This window comes from Solenopsis invicta, chromosome 3, assembly GCF_016802725.1.
Source record: "Solenopsis invicta isolate M01_SB chromosome 3, UNIL_Sinv_3.0, whole genome shotgun sequence".
NCBI lineage: Eukaryota > Metazoa > Arthropoda > Insecta > Hymenoptera > Formicidae > Solenopsis > Solenopsis invicta.
The window spans coordinates 7,410,125-7,431,520 of NC_052666.1; the positions used below are offsets into that span (position 1 = coordinate 7,410,125).

Below are 21,396 nucleotides of genomic sequence, written 5' to 3' on the forward strand. Positions count from 1 at the left end.
AAACAAATTAGTTGCATAATTGTTTTGATAAAGAGATAATGATCAAATTCCGTAAAGAGAGCGCATGATATACGTAATATAACATTTTATCCTTGTTTAAGGGTTTAACTTCTAGTGATCAACAAGAATAACGTCATGCGCATTATACGCTTTACGGAATCTATCTGACTTTTATGATAAAAGTAAAATTTCATGAAGCTATAGAAATTTTATGGACTTCTAATGGACGTCCATCTGACTTCCATGATGGAAGTAAAATCCTATGAAGCTATAGAGGTTTAATGGACTTCTAATGGACGTCCATCTGACTTCTATGATGGAAATAAAATCCCATAGAGCTATGGAGGTTGGATGGAAGTCTAATGGAGATCTATCTGACTTCCATGATGGAAGTAAAATCCCATGGAGCTATGGAGGTTGAATGGAAGTCTAATGGAGATCTATCTGACTTCCATGATAGAAGTAAAATTCCATGGAGCTATGGAGGTTGGATGGATGTCTAAAGGAGATCTATCTGACTTCCATGATGGAAGTAAAATCCCATGGAGCTATGGAGGTTGAATGGATGTCTAATGGAGATCTATCTGACTTCCATGATAGAAGTAAAATTCCATGGAGCTATGGAGGTTGGATGGATGTCTAATGGAGATCTATCTGACTTCCATGATGGAAGTAAAATCCCATGGAGCTATGGAGGTTTTAAAAACTTCTAATGGATGTCTATCTAACTTCCATGATGGAAGTAAAATCTCATGGAGCTATGAAGGTTTCATGGACTTCTAATGGATGTCCATCTGACTGCTATGATGGAAATAAAATCCCATGGAGCTATGGAGGTTGGATGGATGTCTAATGGAGATCTATTTGACTTCCATGATGGAAGTAAAATTCCATGGAGCTATGGAGGTTTCATGGATTTCTAATGGACGTCCATCTAACTTCCATGATGGAAGTAAAATCCCATGGAGCTATGGAGGTTTCATGGACTTCTAATAGACGTCCATCTGACTTCCACCATGGAGATAGACGTCCCATGGAGGTATGGAAGGGCGATGGACATCCACTGGAGGTCAATTTCTATGTGGGTTCATTTTTTATCTGACACATTTTTTTGTAAAATGAATATTTTCTGAAATAATTAAGAAAAACTGATTTTTCTTTCTCTAAGTATATCTTGAAATCTGTAAAAAAGCGCCAATTAATTTATTAGAAAAAGTTGTTCAGTATCTTTGCTTCTATAACATATGTCAAAGTCAATGTGATTGGAACTGGGCCACTTACAGTGCACAATTACCTAAATAAATTTTTACTACTGATTAATTTTAATTAGATTTAACTTTATTAAAAATAAAGATAAATATCAGTGTTGTAAAGGAAGAGAATTTAATGATCGTACAAATCTGAAACTCAAAATCATAAATATACTATACTTTAGCAACTGTTTCAATTCCCTATTTTAAATTACAATGGATATCAAAAGAAGAAACAAATTACGTATAGAATCTATTATTATTTCTTCCAACGCAGATTATCTTTTGTTAAGGTTCTATGGATATTTATTTAACAATTGGCATTATGTTAATATACGTGCAATACGTCCGTTGCATGTACGCAACCGTTACAAACGCAGGTCGGTGTTCAACTGACAAAATGCGCAGAGAGATACATAAAAAAAGGGTTGAACACAATAGCCTAGAGATGGCATCCGTATCTTAGAACTATCAGGCCACTAGGCTCAGGCACGAGAGTCCAAATTCTAAATAGTTTCAACACTCTCTCCAGAATTTGACTCTCTCACTCTTACATTCATTCTGTCTCGCAGGTATTCAAATCTGACACGCGCCAAAGGTTTTGTCAGAATATCAGCTACCTGGTCCTCGCCTTTAATATATGTCACGTTTACAATATTCTTTTCACACATGTCACGTATGAAACAATATCTAACGTGAACATGTTTGGTTCTCTTATGGAACTCGGGATTCTTTGCGAGTCTCATAGCACCCTGATTGTCTATCCGCAAGTCGACCGGCATTCTATGCTCGTACCCGATATCGGTCAGCAATTTTTGCAACCACACGATATCCTTCACTGTTTCACTCGCCGCTATAAATTCAGATTCAGTGGTGCTTAGAGCAACACAATCCTGTCTACGTGAGGACCAAATCACTGGACCCCCAGCTAGAAAACTCATGCAACCACTCATCGACTTGCGCGTTTCAGAGTCTCCGGCATAATCCGCGTCACTATAGCTCACAAGCACATCGAATTTGTTTTTTCAATACATTATGCCTACGCTTTTCGTACCCGATAGATAACGCAAAATTTTCTTCACCGCAACCCAGCACGCTTTATTGTAGTTTGACAAGAACCGACTTACAAAACTCGTCGCGAATGCAATGTCAGGTCGACTAACAACCGCTATAAACATTATCGATCCTACTACCTCGCGATATGGAATTTTAGAAGAATCATTCGTATCTCCGCCGTGAACACTGTCTATCGAAGCCTTATCGATCGGTATGCTCACATTCTTGCACTCATTCATTCCAAATTTATCCAACATTTTCTCAATGTATTTTTCTTGATTTACAAACACAATTCCATTCTTAGAGTCTCTATATATTTGCATCCCGCAAAAATTACTCACGTCTAGAATCTTTATGGTTACAAAATCACTCAAAGCCTTAATCGTATATTCTATAGCGTCACTGTTTTTCGATAAAATTAATCCATCATCTACATACAGAGCTAAAATCACCGCACTGCCTTTGACGCGACCATTGAACACACACGGATCTGCTTGGCTTTTCACAAATTCGAAATTACACAGGAATTCGTTGAACGTCTCGTTCCAGCATCTCGACGCTTGCTTCAGCCCGTAGAGCGATTTTTTCAATTTCAGGACGCAGTCCTTCTCGTCGTCCTCGACTTTGAGACCATCTGGAATCTTCATGTAAATATTCTCCTTCAGCCTTCCATTCAAAAAGGCTGTTTTGACATCGAATTGTACTAATTCAAGATCGTGCTGTGCCACCATCGCCAGCAATACTATGCTACTACTACGCAACGAGTCGTAACGTACCACCGGTGAAAACGTCTCATTGTAATCTATTCCCGGCGTCTGCATAAAACCTCGTGCGACAAGACGAGCCTTGTAACGCCGGCCGTCCTTTAAATCTTGGACCTTGAAAACCCATTTGGATGTTATCGTCTTCTGCCCAACATCTTTCACGATTTTCCACGTACCATTTTCTTCATGTGCATGTAGTTCTTCTTCTACTGCTCTCTCCCATTTCTCACTGTCTGGCCCCGTCATAGCTTCGACGAATGTTCTCGGCTCCTCAATCGCTGCCCAACACGCCTCATAGCGAACCGGTGCTCTGCGTTCCCGTTGCGAACGCCGTACACCTTCACTCGCTGCTTCCTCCATCAAGAGATTATGCGCCTTCTTAGCCTGTTCGTCTTCAATCATCGGAAGCTCTTTTAGCATAGTTGCTCCTTGAACTTCTTGTTCCATCATAGGACCAACATCCTCTTTAATCGGAATTTTTACTTGTACTTCCGCCGCCTCCTTGTCGCTCACTGGAACATCTTTCTCGTGTATCGTCACGTCTTTCGACTCCTTGATAGTTCTCGTTATTGGCAGATACACTCTTGCGTTCCCTGATTCGCCTTGAAAACCTACAAAGATCCCCTTTTGAGCTTTTGAGTCAAATTTCTTACGAAATAAACCTGGAACATGTATATATGCATCGGAACCGAACGTTTTCAATTTCGATAAATCTGGTGTCTTTCCAGTCCACATCTCGTAAGGTGACACATCTCTGTCCTTCCGATTAGCAATACGATTGAGAATATATACTGCATAAGCTGTTGCTTCTGCCCACAAGATCTTCGGTAGATTTTTTGCGTGGAGAAGAGTACGCGCGCACTCGTCAATCGTCCGATTATCACGCTCTGCCTTGCCATTTTGCTCAGGAGTAAACGGTGCTGTCACTTCATGCTCAATACCTTTCTTCTCCAAGTATCTTTTCATTTCATTGTTGACGTATTCGCGACCTCGGTCCGTTCGAAGTATTTTAATAGATCTTCCGAAGCGATTTCGCACCGCAGCTTCAAATATTTTAAATTTTTCAAATACATCAGATTTATTTTGCATAAAGCAAATCACGCGAAAGTCAGTAGCATCGTCTTTAAAATTTACATACCAGCGCGATCGACCAATTGACTCAACTTCCACTGGTCCCACCACATTACTGTGTATGACCTCACCGGGTTTAGTATCACGTCTAACCTCGGTCGATTTGTATGATTTTCGATGCATCTTTCCCATTTGACATGGTTCACAAAAGAATGACTTTACCTCCTTGAGATTGACCGACAGCAATAATTTGTGTTTGACCATCCTCTCAATAGTTCCAACGTTCACATGCCCGAGTCTCTCGTGTAACGTCTTTAAATCTGAATTACACTCTGCAGCATTCGCCTCGCTGCAAGGAATAGTCTTAAATGCTACGCAATACACATTATTCGACGCTTTCACACCCTCAGCTACCTTAACGCCATTGTGCATTAGTTCCGCTTTCCTTTCCGTGAGAGTCACACATATGTTTTTGTCCGTTAAGCGTCCCACAGACAAAAGGTTCCTACGCAAAGTCGGCACAAAAAACACATTATCGATGCGAGCCTTTTCGTATTTTCCATCGACGCATTTTATTATTTCGACATAGCCATATCCCTTCGCAGGACAAATTCCGTCGTTGCCCACCTTTATGTTCTCAAGTGCTCCATCTTTATAGTCTCTGATTCACTCTCGACGAAACGTGGAATGTAGTGATGCACAACTGTCCAAAAACCACGTGTCTTCCGACGCCATATTCTCATGATCAAACATGGCCGGGAACGCGAACGCGCACGCTGCACCAGAGCCACTCGATGCACTACCGGAAGCACCGCCATTTTCAGCAGGCTTCTTCTTCGGTTTCGTCGGACATTTCCATGCGAAATGTCCCTTTTCAGAGCATCGGAAACATCTAGCATTTCTTTTCTTCTCGGCTTTCTTGAATTGCTTGCCCTTATTCCCGCCTTTATTTTCCGCGTTGCCCCTCGTGCCTTTCGCTGGATTGACCACCATAGCAGCAAGCCCTTCACTGATTTGTTCCTCCTTGAGTACATTCTTTTCTTCTTGTAGTAATTTATCAAGCAAATTTGAGATGGTCTGCGCACTCTCCGGAACATTGGCCCATGTGGTCTTAAAAGCACGATATTTCGACGGTAGCGTCGACGTAATTTTGGCCATGATAGTGTCGTCGTCGATCTCCTTCCCGATATCACGTAGCCGGAAGGCACGATTTTGCACACGCGCCACGTGCTGCGCCATAGTGCAGCCCGGCTCCATCGCGTACCCATGGAAATCCTCTAATAACGACACCTTGTTCGTTGATGATCGCTGTTCGTGGATCGTCGATAATTTCTTCCACATATCATGAGCAGTATCACACACTGTAAGATACTCCATTTGTATCTCGTCACACGCCGTAATTATGAGGAAGCGCGCCTTTGCGTCCCTCTTCTTCCAGGCCACGCGCTCGGCATTTCTCGCCGCCGCATTCGCGCCTGTAGCTTCTTCAGGAAGCATCTCACTTCCCTCGACAATAGCCGATAAATCATTGTAATCGAACAATGTTTTCATTTGGAATTTCCACGGTTGGAAATTCGTACCGTTGAACTTCACGATGTTACGTAGCGAAATCTCATCACTAGCCATCTTGAGCTCGACCACGTGTTTCACACGACGCGTACGCAGGAAAAATGTTTTATTTTATCCAAAATACAACGCAAAATGCCAATTGTTCACAAAATATTATGCACTCACGCGCCCTGGGCCCATAACCTGTTAAGGTTCTATGGATATTTATTTAACAATTGGCATTATGTTAATATACGTGCAATACGTCCGTTGCATGTACGCAACCGTTACAAACGCAGGTCGGTGTTCAACTGACAAAATGCGCAGAGAGATACATAAAAAAGGGTTGAACACAATAGCCTAGAGATGGCATCCGTATCTTAGAACTATCAGGCCACTAGGCTCAGGCACGAGAGTCCAAATTCTTAATAGTTTCAACATCTTTAATTTTACAATCAAAGGCACAGGAGTGTCCCTTTTGGATTTGGTTTAGGAGCACGCATTTGTTATTTTTAATATAATAATATAATAATATGTTAGAAATACATATCCGACAATAAATTATGCTCCTATGGTAAAAAGTGGGTACAACCATTAATAAACACTCTGTATATGTATGTATGTGTATATGTATATATATATATATATATATGTTACTGTAAAAGCTCGAACTGCGGTAAATCCTAAAACTTTTCAAAACAAAAGTAAAAAAAGCGCCTATGTGTGTTGCGCGCAACTTATTTTGAAATTGTGTAATCTAATAAAAATGATATACGTTTATTAAAAAAAAAACTGTGTAAAATCTTTTAAAGTGCGCCTATTATAAAGAAAATATACTTTTTCTACAAAATTAAAGTAGTCGTATTTGTATTTTCTTTGAAAAACGTTCCTATTCTAACCCAACTAGTAGTATCTTCAATTTTTATACAAAACCCACGTGGTACTATCTCTGTATTTTCATTGAAAAATCTTCGTATTTTAAAAATTCAAGTGATAGCATTTTTAATTCTCTTTGAAAAATTTTATTCTAACCCAAGTAGTATTTCCTTAAATATTGTGTAATATAATTCAACCTAAATGCATTTTTCCAAAAAATCTTTTAAACAATCAAAGTACTATTTTTGTATTTCCATTGAAAAATCTTTTAATTTTAACCCAAGTGGTTGTATTTAATTTTAATAAGTTTCAATGGAATATATAACATTTAATTTAAAAGATTAAAAAGGAAACGGTACAAAATGAGAAAATTTTATTAAAATAAAAAATTTTTGATGTACAAAAACATGGCGCTGCTAAATAGAAAAAGCAGAAAAGACATAAGAAAATATAAAATAATGTAACACTTGTAAGAAATGTGTTATAAAAGAAATTTGCGAAATAAGTTTTAGTTTCTTTAACATTTAACCCGGCGTGAGTGTGGTGGAAAAAGATTACTTTGAGTATGTGGCGGGGTGTGACATACCCCAACACAATAGTGTCTGTAAAATTTTAAATGCACCAGAATCACGTCAAATAACTGCAATATATTATAAAAGGGGATAATATAAGAAACAATTTCAATAACAAGCAAATAATATTAATTGTATTTTAATACAATTACTTGAGATAGCAATGGCACTGGTTTTTGGTTACAAAAATCAAAACGCTCATTTAGAAGAGCCACTAAGATTAATAAGTTTTTACTTAAACTAAAAAAACTCTAAAAACATAAACAACATGAGATCTTGAGCAAACTAAACATATAAAATCTTATTATATCATTGAGAAACATCTTAGGAACTAGAATCGAAATTAGCAGTCTTTGCAAGAAAAAATTGCATGATCCAAACATATGGCTTTTTCACAGCATGCACATGCACATTTAGTCTTTCGATCTTTGCGGCGTGAACAGTCAAGACATCTAAAATAACGTCCAGGAGTATTTTGGAGTAATGGGCGCAATGGTTCATTGATTTGAGAAAAAATTTTCTGACGTATGTTTACGGGGATATTTTTTTTATTTACTCGTAGTCGCAAATGCGTATACACCAAACTTAATGCCATATTACGGAGAAATTCTGTTCGTGTAGTGTTTTTGTTTACATTTTCTTGAAATATTATGTTTGCATTGATAGCAGCCATATTCAGTATTCCATAAAAGATTGTCATTGGCCAGCGTTTGCTGTTGCGCGAAACATCGTAAGTAGCGCTCAACTCATCAACAACATCGACTCCTGCTTTTGTTGAGTTGTAGAACGTAATAATTTCCGGCTTTTTCTGGTCTCCAGTGCTTTCATCAATCCTATCATCGTGAAGGGTAGACATTGCAATTACCACTTTATTATTTTTAGGGGCATAAGAGACCAAAGAAATATCCTTCTGGAAACAAAACATTGAACTTCCCGGTTCTTTTCTGGTCTTCAAAAAAACAGGTGGAATGCATCTTTTGTTTTTGCGAACTGTTCCAGTGGAAGTCAGCCTATGCTCAGCTAATAGATGCATCATCAATTCGTAACTAGTAAACCAGTTATCAAAAGTTAAATTGCGATTCGACTTTGAAATGGGCTGAATTAGTCTTTCCACTATAGCAAAAGCGCTGTTACTGACAGCGTACGGCCCTGCAGGCTGCTTCCCTGCATAAACTTCTAAATTAAAAATGTAAAAAGACTTAGCATCTACAAGTGCTTGAATTTTGATGCCATACTTAGCAGGTTTGCTTGGTATGTACACACGAAACGAGCATCGCCCTCTAAACGCCAATAACATCTCATCAATTGTCATGTACTCATGTGCTATATAGGATTGTTGGCAGCACCGAACAAATTGGTCAAACAGCCATCTTATATGAGTCAAGTTATCAGTTTTCTTTCGCTCCTCCCTCGTTGATTTGTCATCAAAGCGAATGCAATTTTGCAAAAAGTAAAATCGTTGCAATGACATAGTCGTCCGAAATATATCGACTCCTGTTCCATCCGTCCTCCATAAGTCGTTCAGATTCTGGCGGCTTGATTTATTTCGACCAGCAATGTATAGCAACCCAATAAACGCATCAAGTTCTGTAGCTGTTGTTTCTTTCATGTAATATAGCCTTTTAGGATCGTTGCAATTTGCTTGTCGTCTCAAGATTTCTTCGTTTGTATGGATCAATATAACATTCTTCATTTCCTCGGTGAAAAAAATTTTCCAACATTCAACTTCAGTTTTTGCCTCTTTTGCTGCTCCTGTCACTCCAGGCTTCTCATTAATTATGTTTTCAGCCCGAGTTCGTATATTTGTTCGTGGAGCTTGCTTGTACCACTTTTGGCCATCTTTACATTTGTAATGAGGTGCATGAACTTGGACAGAGGAGCGACGTGTTCTCAGAGATGAAAGTGTGATATTGTCGTCTGAATCCCCATCACTGTCACTTTCTACTTGATCATCATTTATCTCCTGTTCCGTATCAGATTCGAGGTTATGTTCACTACAATTATCAGATACTTCTGACGAGCTTGATTCGTCCGAAGAATTTTCTAATACCTCATGCAGCATAGACCTAAGTCGCCTTTCATCACTTTCCACATCCATTTTTAGCTAAAAAAAGCCGATATTAAGCAGAGAAAGCGAAATAAGCACTAAATAATTTTGTCACGAAATGCACACACGAGCTATGTGGCGGGGTGTGACTAACCCCAAAGACGTTTACACGCGTGTATCATGAGCGCAAGCTGACGCAACACTGCGACCACGTCACTATCCCCTCCCACACTCCCTTAGCTCCAGCTGCTCGAAATTGCTAAAATGTCGCAATGACAAATAAAAAAATATATCGATAAAAACAACAGGTGGGGTATGTCATACCCCACCACATTCACGCCGGGTTAAGTAATTCTAATCGTAAGTTAAACTTAAGATACCACTTAAATTTTATTAAAAAAACATAAAGATTCTGTTAAAATATAAATTATTTAGGTTAAATTAGATTACAAAATTCTAATATATTATTTATTTTTAATTAAATACCACTTGGTTTGGAAGATTTTTAATGACAATACAGAGATAGTAGCAATTAGGTTTTGTACAGAAATTATTCAATTCTTCTCATTGCTTTTCCTATCTAGCAGCGCCATGTTTTTGTATGTACATTAAAAATTTTTTATTTTAATAAAATTTTTTCATTTTGTACCGTTTCCTCTTTAATTTTTTAAATTAAATGTTATATATTTCATTGAAACTTATTAAAATTAAATGCAACCACTTGGGTTAAAATTGAAAGATTTTTTAATGGAAATACAAAAATAGTACTTTGATTGTTTAAAAGATTTTTTGGAAAAATGCATTTAGGTTGAATTAAATTACACAATATTTAAGGAAATACTACTTGGGTTAAAATAAAATTTTTCAAGGAGAATTAAAGATGCTATCACTTGACTTTTAAAATACAAAGATTTTTCAATGACAATACAGAGATAGTACCACGTGGGTTTTGTATAAAAATTGAAGATACTACTAGTTGAGTTAGAATAGGAATGTTTTTCAAAGAAAATACAAATACGACTACTTTAATTTTGTAGAAAAAGTATATTCTCTTTATAACAGGCGCACTTTAAAAGATTTCACACATTTTTTTTTTTTTAATAAACGTATATCATTTTTATTAGATTACACAATTTCAAAATAAGTTGCGTGCAACAGACATAGGCGCTTTTTTACCTTTTTTTTACCTTTTTTTTGAAAAGATAATTTTGTACTGATATCACGTGTTTTGTAGTGTTAAACAATGTGTATCTTTTTTCTGTAATAAGACACGATTTACACTATTACTTAGGTTTTATGGAATCAAATACATACCAATTGGATTAGAATAAAAAGTTTTTCAATGAAAATATAAAGTACAAAGTAGTACTACTAGGATTTTGTAGAATTAAATTAGCATAAAAAATTTTTTCTGTAAAAATACGAAAATAATATCACTTAGGTTTAGAAGAAAAATAAAGATAAAGTGCACGCACATGCAGACTTGGTGCCTTTCTTTACCTTTTTTTAAAAAAGTAATTTTAATATCATGCGTTTTGCAGTGTCAAGCAATTTATATTTTTTTGTAATAAAAGACATGATTTTAACTTGGCAAAATTATAAGAAAAAAAATGGAATAAAATGTAATATTGTAATTCACAAAGGTATATTAAAGTTCAAGATATTACGACATGCGCTGGCATAGTAAGTTTTTCAATTAACACAGAGATAGTACCACTTGAGTTTTGCAGAAAAAAGTAAATGTTATTAGGTGCGCGCGCATACACTTGATGCCTTTTCTTACCTTTGTTTGAAACGGTAATTTTGTACTGATTATTCTTAACCGGGCCGAAAACGGATTAAAAGATTGTTCGCTCCACCGGAATCGCCGTGACGCAATAGTCAGTTGCGTTAGGTGACAACTACTATTCAGCTTAAATGAAGGTGCATGACATGATTGATTGAATATAGCTAATATAATATAACAGCGAACGCCTTTCTGTGTCGAAAATATGTACTGGACAAGAAAATCTTGGCGACGATGACGTTTCTTAAATGTAAAAATTCAAATTTGGACTTTGCGTCGTGATATCACCGCTCGTAGGGCACGGAGAAAAAAAATAAAAACACTTTTATTATACAAGTCGGGGCCAAGCTATCGTTTGAGTCTACTCAGAACTTGATCGGTTCAGCCGTTACTGAGATCTGATAATCTTGTATGCATGGAACTCGTTGACTCGCGTAAAAGAGGGTCGGTCTGCGACTCGCTTCTCCTACATAGGCGCAAGTCGCGACCGCGCCTCTAGATTTTCCAGTAAAACTTAAGATTTACCAACTCTTAATGGTAAAAGTCTTGTTCAGTCCTGAACAGTTCTGTGATCATCGTTTATTTCGAACTTGTACCACCATTCATTTGGTAAATTTTAGGATTTACCGACATGAGTTGGTAAATGTAAGGATTTATAAAAAAGGGACGATTTTTACGGGTTTTATTATTAAAATTTAGTACATGCCGGGTTTTACCACTGACGGCTGGTAAATATTGGTTTTGGGAATAAAACAATGAGTACTTCTTAATCATTTACTTCAATTAACTATCAGTCAAAACCTTACATATTTTTATGTATCATATGAGAGTAATTATTAATCATTTATATTACTAATCACTCAAATTCTTACCTATTTTAAATTATCTTCATTTGGTATTTTTATTTATTAATTTTTAGTACCTAGTCATTTTAAAATATATTTAAAATACTTCTAGAATAGTAAAAAATAACACAAATAAAATTATCTTCTTACAAACATAACGCTTACAGACTGCCCACGAGTACAAGACGATGCGCCAAACACGTTATGACATGTCTTTTTCAACATTTACCGTGCCTTTGAGGTAAATCCTAAGATTTACCAAGTGAATGGTGGTAAAAGTTCGAAATCAACGATGATCATAGAACTGTTCGGACTTTTACTATTAAGAGTTGGTAAATCTTAGGTTTTACTGGAAAATTTTAGGATTTACCGTAGTTCGGGTTTTTACAGTAACATATATTGTATACACACAGAGTGTACTATTTTAATCTCTCACACCAAATATTTCCGTTTCCTTGCGTTTGACAAGAAAATGTTTTAAACAAAAGTTGTATAGTTTTAAGGGGATCATAAAATGGTATTCTTAATTGGACCTTGAATAGCTGTTTGAAAGTAATGTGAAAGTCACTTTCAATTTTTTCAATAAAACTACCTATTTTTTATTGCATATTCTTATAACTTATCTCGAAACCTTGTCAAAACACTACAAAAAAATTTATTTTCGTTAAGTACTTTTCGAGTTGTGAGGTTTAAAAGTTACGATAATGCCGGTATTAGCGTTATCCGAGATATACCACGTAAAGTTTGCACGGTCAAATTTACATCTTGTGTGTGCCTGCGTGCGTGCGTGTGTGCGTGCGCGCGCGCGCGCGCGTGTGTGTGTGTGTGTGTGTGTGTGTGTACATATAAATATCCTTTCTGAAAAAATGTATTGCATCGATTCTCGAATTCTCGAATTTATTGTTATCGCTTTTCAAAGTGCTGATTGGTACTATCGCTGTGCTAACTTCGTGAACGGCTGTCATAGCGGAGATTGTGTTGCCAGTTATAGACATAATAACTGTTACATGCATGAAGAGGTTAGTAGTCATAAAGAGGTTAATAGTGTAATATTATTATATTATCAAATTAATTATTACAAATTTATTTATTGTGTTGGTTTTGTTTCTTGCGTCTAAAGAGTTTTCTTTTCCTTTGGAGGATTTCATGATTGTTTTAGATAAGTTTTATTAAACGTTTTTATTTATGGTTGTGAAAATTATCTTTAAAAAAATTGACACTTTGTGTTGTACTTTATTTTCAGATAGCGATTTCGTTTAACATTTATTACATTATTGTTGTTAAAATGTTCTTTTGTGTATAAACATTATTATTGTGAGGTTGGATTAGAAAAAGTATAAGAATAAATTAATGAGAGAAGAAAAAAGAGTTTTGAAATGGCACTAATACAGAAAGGAGAAAGGAATTTAAGAAGTTGGAGAAGGTAATGATTTGAAGATTTTTAAATAAAGAAACAATAGGTAAATATCATGTGATATTTGATATTTTGTGTTAAAAAAATAAAAATTTTTCTAATAGAATATTATCAAATTTAGCAAATATTTATAAATTTTTAAAATTTTTCTCTGATAAAATTTTATCTCTTTTAGTAAATATTTTTCAAAATGTGAACTGATTATAAAGTATAGAAGAGGAACAGAATAATATAAAAAGAAAGTCAGGAAAGAGGAAAGATTGATGAAGTGTATAATTGAAGTAAAATTGAAAGGAGAAAGGAATTGAAGGTTGGAGAAGGTAAAGATTTTTTAAATTAAAAATGAATGAAATTAAAAATTCAATTGAATACGAGTTTAAAGGTGTTTTTTTTAATAATAGTTGAATATTACATGATATTTTTATATATTATATATTATAAAAAAAAAAATTTTTAATAGAATATTATTTCTTTTATTAATGATTCTAAAAGATATGAGATGAAAATAAAAGAAGAAAAAAAATAAAATAAAGAAGTGTAAAAAGGAAGGTAGAAAGGAAGAAGGAAGTATTGCAAGAGTATATAATGAAAATATAATTGAAAGGAGAAAGGAATTGAAGGTACTGGAGAAAGAAAGGTTTTTAAATCAAAAGTGAATAAAATCAAGAATGCTATTGAATATTGGTTAAATTCTAACTCAATAAGTTCAGAAAATTAAGGGATAAAAATGTTGAATTTATAAAATTGGAAATTTATTTATTTTCTATTTTATTAAAGATATTTAAATATGTGTACTGAATAAAAAGAAAAGGAGTAAATTAAAATAGTATAAAAAGGAAGGAAAGTAGAAGGAAGGATCGAGGGATTGTAGAATGAAAATAAAATGAAAAGGAGAAAAAATTTTAGATGTTGGAGTATGAATGTTAGAGTATGAAGTTTTTGAATAGAATAATGTATGGAAGGAAAGAAAAAAGGAAGGAATGATCGAAGGAGTATAGAATGGAAATGGAACTGAAAAGATAAAAAGTAAAAAATAAAATAAAAAGGCTAAAAAAAGTCTTTAAACATATTTCTCTATGTTCAGTTGTTGCATTTTTTTCGGTCTATGTTGGGTTCACGTATTTTTTTCAATCTATGTCCGGTTGACGTGTGATTTTCAATTCATGTCTGGTTGACGTATGATGTTCTATGTATGTCCGGTTAAAATATAGTAATGCTGTCATGGCATTGCCGTAATGGCAATGCCGTCATGCAATGCCGCCATGGCAATGCCGCCATGGCAATGCCGCCATGGCAATGCCGCCATGGCAATGCCGCCATGGCAATGTCGCCATGGCAATGCCTTCATGGCAATGCTATCATGGAAATGCTGTCATGGCAATGAAATAGTATCTATTTTATTAAAGATATTTAAATATGCGTATTGAATATAAAGAAAAGGAGTAGAATAAAATAGTGTAAAAAGGTAGGAAGGTAAAAGGAAGGATCGAGGGATTGTAGAATAAAAATAAAATGAAAAGAAGAAAAAATTGAAGATGTTTGAAAGTTAAAGACTTTTGAATAGAATAATATGGAATGCCGTCATGGCAATGCCGTCATGACAGTGCCGTCACGGCAGTGCCGTCACGGCAGTGCTGTTATGGCTTATTCAATCTATGTCCGGTTGACGTATTTTTTCAATCCATATCCGGTTGACGTATGATTTTCTATTTACGTCGGGGTGACGTATGATTTTTAATTTATGTCTCGCTGACGTTTTTTTTTTTTAGTCCATGTTCAGTTAACATATGATTTTCATTCTACTTCAGGTTAAATATAAATAATGTGAACCTAAGAAATGTGTGAAATATTGTAATAAAGAAGAAGAAAGTATTGTGAGCGTATAAATAGAAAAAAACTAGAAAGTGGAAAGGATTTAAAGACGGCTAAGAATGTAAATACTTTTACATAACGGACGAAAGAAATTAAGAATACAATTGAACACAAGTTTGAAATTTTTTTAATGACCACTGTGTGATCCCCACTGATACTTCTGTGATACCAGTGCACCTCAGAAAATCAAATTTCAGAGGATTAAAATTTTCATTACTCCACCCGTAGAACACGGATAGAAAAAGTAATGACAGTTTTATCATACAGCTTTTTCCAAGGTATCGTTTGAGAGTATGTAGAACTTGATCGATTCAAATGTTATTAATTTATGATCATCTCGTGTGCTTAGACTGATGTCTTGGTTTTGTTGATGACTCGTGTATAATATTTTTTTTAATACAAAAATACAATTGTTTCACGTGCTAACTACAAACGTTGTTGTATATTAAATAATTTTAAAATAAATAATTATAACGTGTTTATATTTTAAATTTTTTATAGAATTTGTTATATGAAAGACAAAAATGTTATACATATCAATTACAAGAATGTGATATTAATGTATTTTATTTATTAATGATAATTTTATAGACGTTTAATAATAAATCAAATCATATTCTATTTTTATTTATTTGTAATCTGTCATCAAGAAGATAATTTGTTATTTGTTATCGTGAACTTTGTGATTCTTAATCATAAATGTTTAGTTACGTTTTGTAATTTTTATTATTTGTATTTAGTTATATGTAAACATGAAATTAAGTAAATTGCGCGCGTGTAGCGCACGCTCGTGTTGTTCTAGTATATATAAAAGGTACCTGAGCCAAATACAGCCCACCTAACATATTTTATTTTTTATAAATTTTATTTACAAAGATATTGAAATAAACTAAATAAAAATAAAATGTTTATTTCAATCACTCGTCAAAACAAAATTATCATGTATATAAAACATTTTTAATAAAAAAAAAATTTTTTTTTAAACTCTGACATGGGGCCTTATTAAATTCTTGTGCTTTTAATAAGGCCAGAATTAAAAATAAATTAAAAATGGTAATTATTCAGTTTAGGTACTTCACGTCCGATTATTATGAAACTAGTCTCATTCGACGCGTTTTTACTCGAAACAAACGAATCTGGCAGAAAAAAGTGTCGCTCTGCCCGCGAACCGAGATATCAAGCGTTAAAGTTGGCGATAGTGCAGATTAGGATACATGTCATCTCGGCGTATTGTAACAAACTGTGCATGTGCTGTGATAGAAATGTGCACGAAATTTGAAATGTTAATCACTGCTACATCTACTACACTTGAATGTATTTGCCAGAACACTGTGTTGAGTTAAAGAATTTATTAGTTTTTGTGCAATGTAAATTTTTCAATTAAGGCTTTAAAACAATATATTTTATAAAATAAATTGTTTTAATGCCTTAATAAAAAATCTACATTGCACGAAAACTAATAAATTCTTTAATCTAATACAGTGTTGACACTTTATTAAACATTTTTATAATATATTTTATAATTAACAGGGGGGAGTGGATAAAATATACATTGCGTAATCAAGTATAGTAAACGTGGGAGTGATGTAATTATTAATAAAAAAACATTTCAAATTTCATACACATTTCTATCACAGCGCATGCTCAGTTCGTTACAATACGCCAATGACATGTATCCTAACCTGCACAATCGCCAACTTTAACGATTGATATCACGGTTCGCGGGGCAGAGCGACACTTTTTATAGCCAGATTCGTTCGTTTTGAGTGAAAACGCGTCAAATGAGACTAGTTTCATAATAATCGGACGTGAAGTACCTAAACTGAATAACCTTAAAAATAACAAAGGAATTAAACATTATTTTTCAACTCACTGTTAAAACGATTATTAATAACAAATACAAAAAAAATTTAAATCTATTGTAAAACATCACAATTATTTTTAATTTTGTCTATAATTAATATTTTAAATTTAAGAAATTCTGGCTATTTTAATGCAATTTTAACTTATGGAATGTTAGCGTATTGAAAATCGTTATTCTCTGTTGCAAGCCACATACATAATAGACAAATGGCAATAGCTATAATAATAAATATATAAATAGGCCTTATTTAATAATACATTATTTATAAGAAAGTACACTCATTCCAAAAAAATCAATATATTGTATATCTGTTTCTTTCTATAGTCAGAAAATTGAACAATATTATATGTTGTAATAAATCATAAAATAATTTATTAAATTCACAATAAATTTTTTATAAAAACGGTTGATTTTTCCACTTTATTACAAGCTTTTGTTGCGCTAAATAAACGTGTTGTTACCGGTATTAATTTCCTACTCTCTCTTTATCTACTTTCTATGATATATCTTTTAAGCTTATATTTTAAACATCAAGCCCATTTTTAAATGATAAATTTAAAAGTAGGTTTTATTTAGTACTGGACTTTATTCGGCTCAAGTACCTTTTATACACTCGACAGCAAAATTAAGAGACCACTTATTCTGACTCCGAAAAATAGGCGTAATTTAAGAGAATGTAACTTTGCCAAAAATATAAAAAGAATTTAAGAAAAGCCATTTGAAGCTCGAAATCTTTAGTTTTGAGATTGATAAGTCATTAAACAATTTACAGATTGTTTACGAAGTTACGCGGATTCAAATGGGGATGCGTCAAATCTCAAAATGTTTTAGAAATTTTGCAAAGCTCCACGACGCAAAATAAAAATTGCACACAAATGCGGTTTACAACATTTGAAAGCGTGGACCTTTACCTGTAATTAACGTTGAACAATTTGTTTTCACTGAGTTAGGCAACATTGAAGCAAAAATGGCCTTCAATGTTGAATAATTCAGTAAATAAAAATCGTACAAAGCTCAACAAAAAAAAATAAAAAATAAAGATTCACGCTTTTGATTTCTGTAAACCGTATTTTTGTGGAATTTTTATTTTACGCCGTGAAGCTTTACAAAATTCGTAAAAAAAATCCGACAAATGTCCACCTTTATAAAAACTTTGCCAAGTTGTACAGCGTGAAATAAAAATCGCACACAAATGCAGTTTACAATATTTGAAAACGTAAATCTTTAATTAAAATTAATCTTTATTTTTTTAATTATTTACTAATTACTTTATTTTTTTAATTATAGATACTAGAAAAAGTGTAAAAGTAATTCGATATTAAAATTAAGCTTACAAGTATGTTTTGGACCGATAGTGTAACAACATAATGTTAGTAAGAAAGCCTTCTTTGGTCGCAGCTAGATCTTTGTGCTTATATTTATTAGTGTTTTATGACCGGAAAAAATTCGGCGCACATTCTGGTTGAATTCAAAGAAGTATGTAAAAATCACACGAATAAATATAGGCACTAAGATCTAGCTGCAACCGAAGAATGCTTTCTTAATAAAATTAATCTGTTATAATTTGATACATTAATTTAGAATTAGTTTCTCCACAAGGTAAACTTGTGTTTGATACATAAAAACAAATGGATATAAACATTAAGAAAGAGTCCAGATAAAATAAATGCAAAAATAAATTGAATTATGTACGTATTTTATACAATTTCAGAAGTGATATATTTTAACAGACATAAATATTTCTGTTAGAAAGGCCCTGAGAGAAGCTTTAATAAAAGGTGAAGGGAAGAAATATTCTTTATCTATTCGAATTACTATGGCTTTATTCTTACTACGTATTTGTCTCGGCTGTGGCTATGCTTGCATTAACTTTCGGGGCGTATAATAACTTAAAGCAAGCCAACGACTGAACCGCAGTACAATCAGAAAGGGCACGTTTCGAAACAGAGAACACTATACTAATACATTCCAATATCTTCACTACTTCAAACTATTGTATATAATTACATCCAAATTATTTACCTATATTCCATCGACCATGGTCTTCTCTAACAAGATCCACTTTGTTAAATAAATTTTCTCGTAACTGATGCATATTATCTGAATTTGGAAATCTACCAGCAATACCAGAAATAACGACCTCCTCGCCGGAATCAGTACCATTCCATACTTTTTTGTCATCCATGATTTTAATTATTTATGTAGATAATCTAGAACAATGTTATGCTTATTTTATGTACTTATATCTTCATACTGTTTTATATTTTTGTATTGTTTTATATTTTTATATTGTTTTATATTTTTATATTGCACCTGGTTTTAATATCACTATCTGTATAATATCACTATGATAGCATTCAAATTACAAATGAAAAGTGACACTGATTTCCTCAACGACGAGCTGCTTTTATATATCAAGTTCAAATGATTATTAAAATGAGGGCTAATATGAAAACTGCTTGATCACATTTCCGTTTTTTAACTTCTCTTCTGTTGTTTGAATAAACTTTATCATTTTCCATGTATTGTTGCGCGCTGAACACGAATTCGCCAAGCAAATTGTTTTATTACGTCAGGTTTTTAAGAAGAGTGAGGTTAAAGGTATGAAAATCGACGTTTTTTGACATATTCGTGATTTTTTTGCTAGCAAAGTAAATTTTTTTTTTACTTCCGCTTATGCCATCTTAAAGTGTCAACTTTTACCTTTAAAATAGATTTTTTTTAACTCTATACGTTTTTCTTTTACCGAGATAATCTTTGTATAGTCACACCACAACCAACATTTCTTAGGCCGACGTGGTTTCTATTGTTTGAATAAAAGATTTCATTTCTCATGTATTTTTGCGCGCTAAACACGCATCTGGAAAGCAAATTGTTCTGTCACGTCAGATTTTTGAGAAAAATGAGGTTAAAGTGCCAAAAATAACATTAACTCGGTAAAGGAAAAACGTACGGCGTTAAACAAAATTTATTTTAAAAGTAAATGTTGACACTTTAAGAAAATGCTACAGTAACCAAAGAACTTCCTCGACGTCGGCACTGTAAATTATTTTTCGAGGGGCCCTATTCTTGAAAATATGCAATTAATTGTTGTACATGTATACGGAAATGGCAGAATAACCAATGGAATTATTTAATGATATTCTCCTATTGGTTATTTTTCCATTTTCGTATACGAACATTAATCGCATAATTTCAAGATTAGAACCCCTAGCTATCGCTTTTTGTCCAACGCATAGATCTGTCTTTGTTTTTGGATTATTTTGCCATCTGCAAAAAGACCTATCAATTACTATTGGACGCAATCACTGCTCTGTTTGCCATCGTCTGCATGAGCTAAGCGAAATTTATACACGTACAGCTACTACAGCTGTTTACCTATTAAACTTTTTTGTTAGGTTTTTGACTGGAATAACACACAGTTAATGTTGTTTGTTAGAGTTTTCTGAAGTCCCGGCTGGTCTCATTTCATACATACAAGCTACTCCAGACAGCACAGAGAGAATGCAGGAACTTTGCATTGAAACATTGTAATATTGCATTTTGATTGCAAAACATTGCTGCAACATTGTTAGAAGAGTGCAGCAACATTAAGATGTCCGCTTTTTGAAATATTGCATTAAAACATCCCAGCAACATTGCAATGTTATAAATTTTTCCAAAATATTTACATAAATATTATTACACCACATATTTTCAATGAACAAAACAATATTTGTGTAACATTTTAAAAAACATTTTTTTCAAAAAAATCTCGGGAATTATTTCTTGGTTTTAGTTTTTGAAACTAAGAAATAAACGTGAATCTTTCGGGAAAAATCGTCTATACAATTCAGAATATATCTTTTTCCGCTCCACGAATATTCTGGCATAGGGCCACATAAATCCAAGTAAATTATTTGTAATAAATTACTTGCTCTTTTGCATTAATATTTTTGAAAAGTTTTCTCGTCTGCCTGCCTTTCAAACAAACGACACATTGCTCACTCCTTTCGTCATCAAAATTTATTCTTGTTCCAAAATTTTTCTTTAGTAAATTGGTACTAATTTTGTTTAGATGTCCAAGCCTCTTGTGCCAAATCTCTTCGCTATCTGTGTACTTAGCAAGATTCGCAATCTAAGAAATATCTAAGCGATATAAACCGTTGTGATAAGATGCTGTAACAACAATCTTACCTTTTATCGAACAATTTTCAGCATCGTAGACTTAACACCCTGTTGAATTAAAGACTACAACATGACCATAATTTACCATCTTATTTACAGATAAAAAATTAGTTTTTAAATCTGGAACGTAGACGACATTTGAAATCTTCTTTTCACCATTTTTAGTTGATATTAATACATTTCCTTTGCCTTGTGAATTAAGTGTCTGTCCACTTGCGACTGCCACAGAATGCCCATTTTCTTCATCAAAATCTTGGAACCAAT

The 21,396-nt window shown here is 33.7% G+C and overlaps 1 protein-coding gene across 1 annotated transcript in view; it reads right to left on the minus strand.

The window, feature by feature from the left end:
* The window catches only part of LOC113005576 (fatty acid synthase-like), a 64,527-nt gene extending 45,046 nt beyond the window's left edge, over window positions 1–19,481 (minus strand). The window contains exons 1-2 of the mRNA XM_039447500.1: window positions 19,279–19,481; window positions 18,988–19,175 (exon numbers count right to left, since the gene is read on the minus strand). Coding sequence (XP_039303434.1) covers window positions 18,988–19,150 — 163 coding nt within the window. The 5' untranslated portion in view covers window positions 19,151–19,175; window positions 19,279–19,481. The remainder of the gene's footprint in view (window positions 1–18,987; window positions 19,176–19,278) is intronic.
* Between the last annotated feature and the right edge of the window lie 1,915 nt (window positions 19,482–21,396).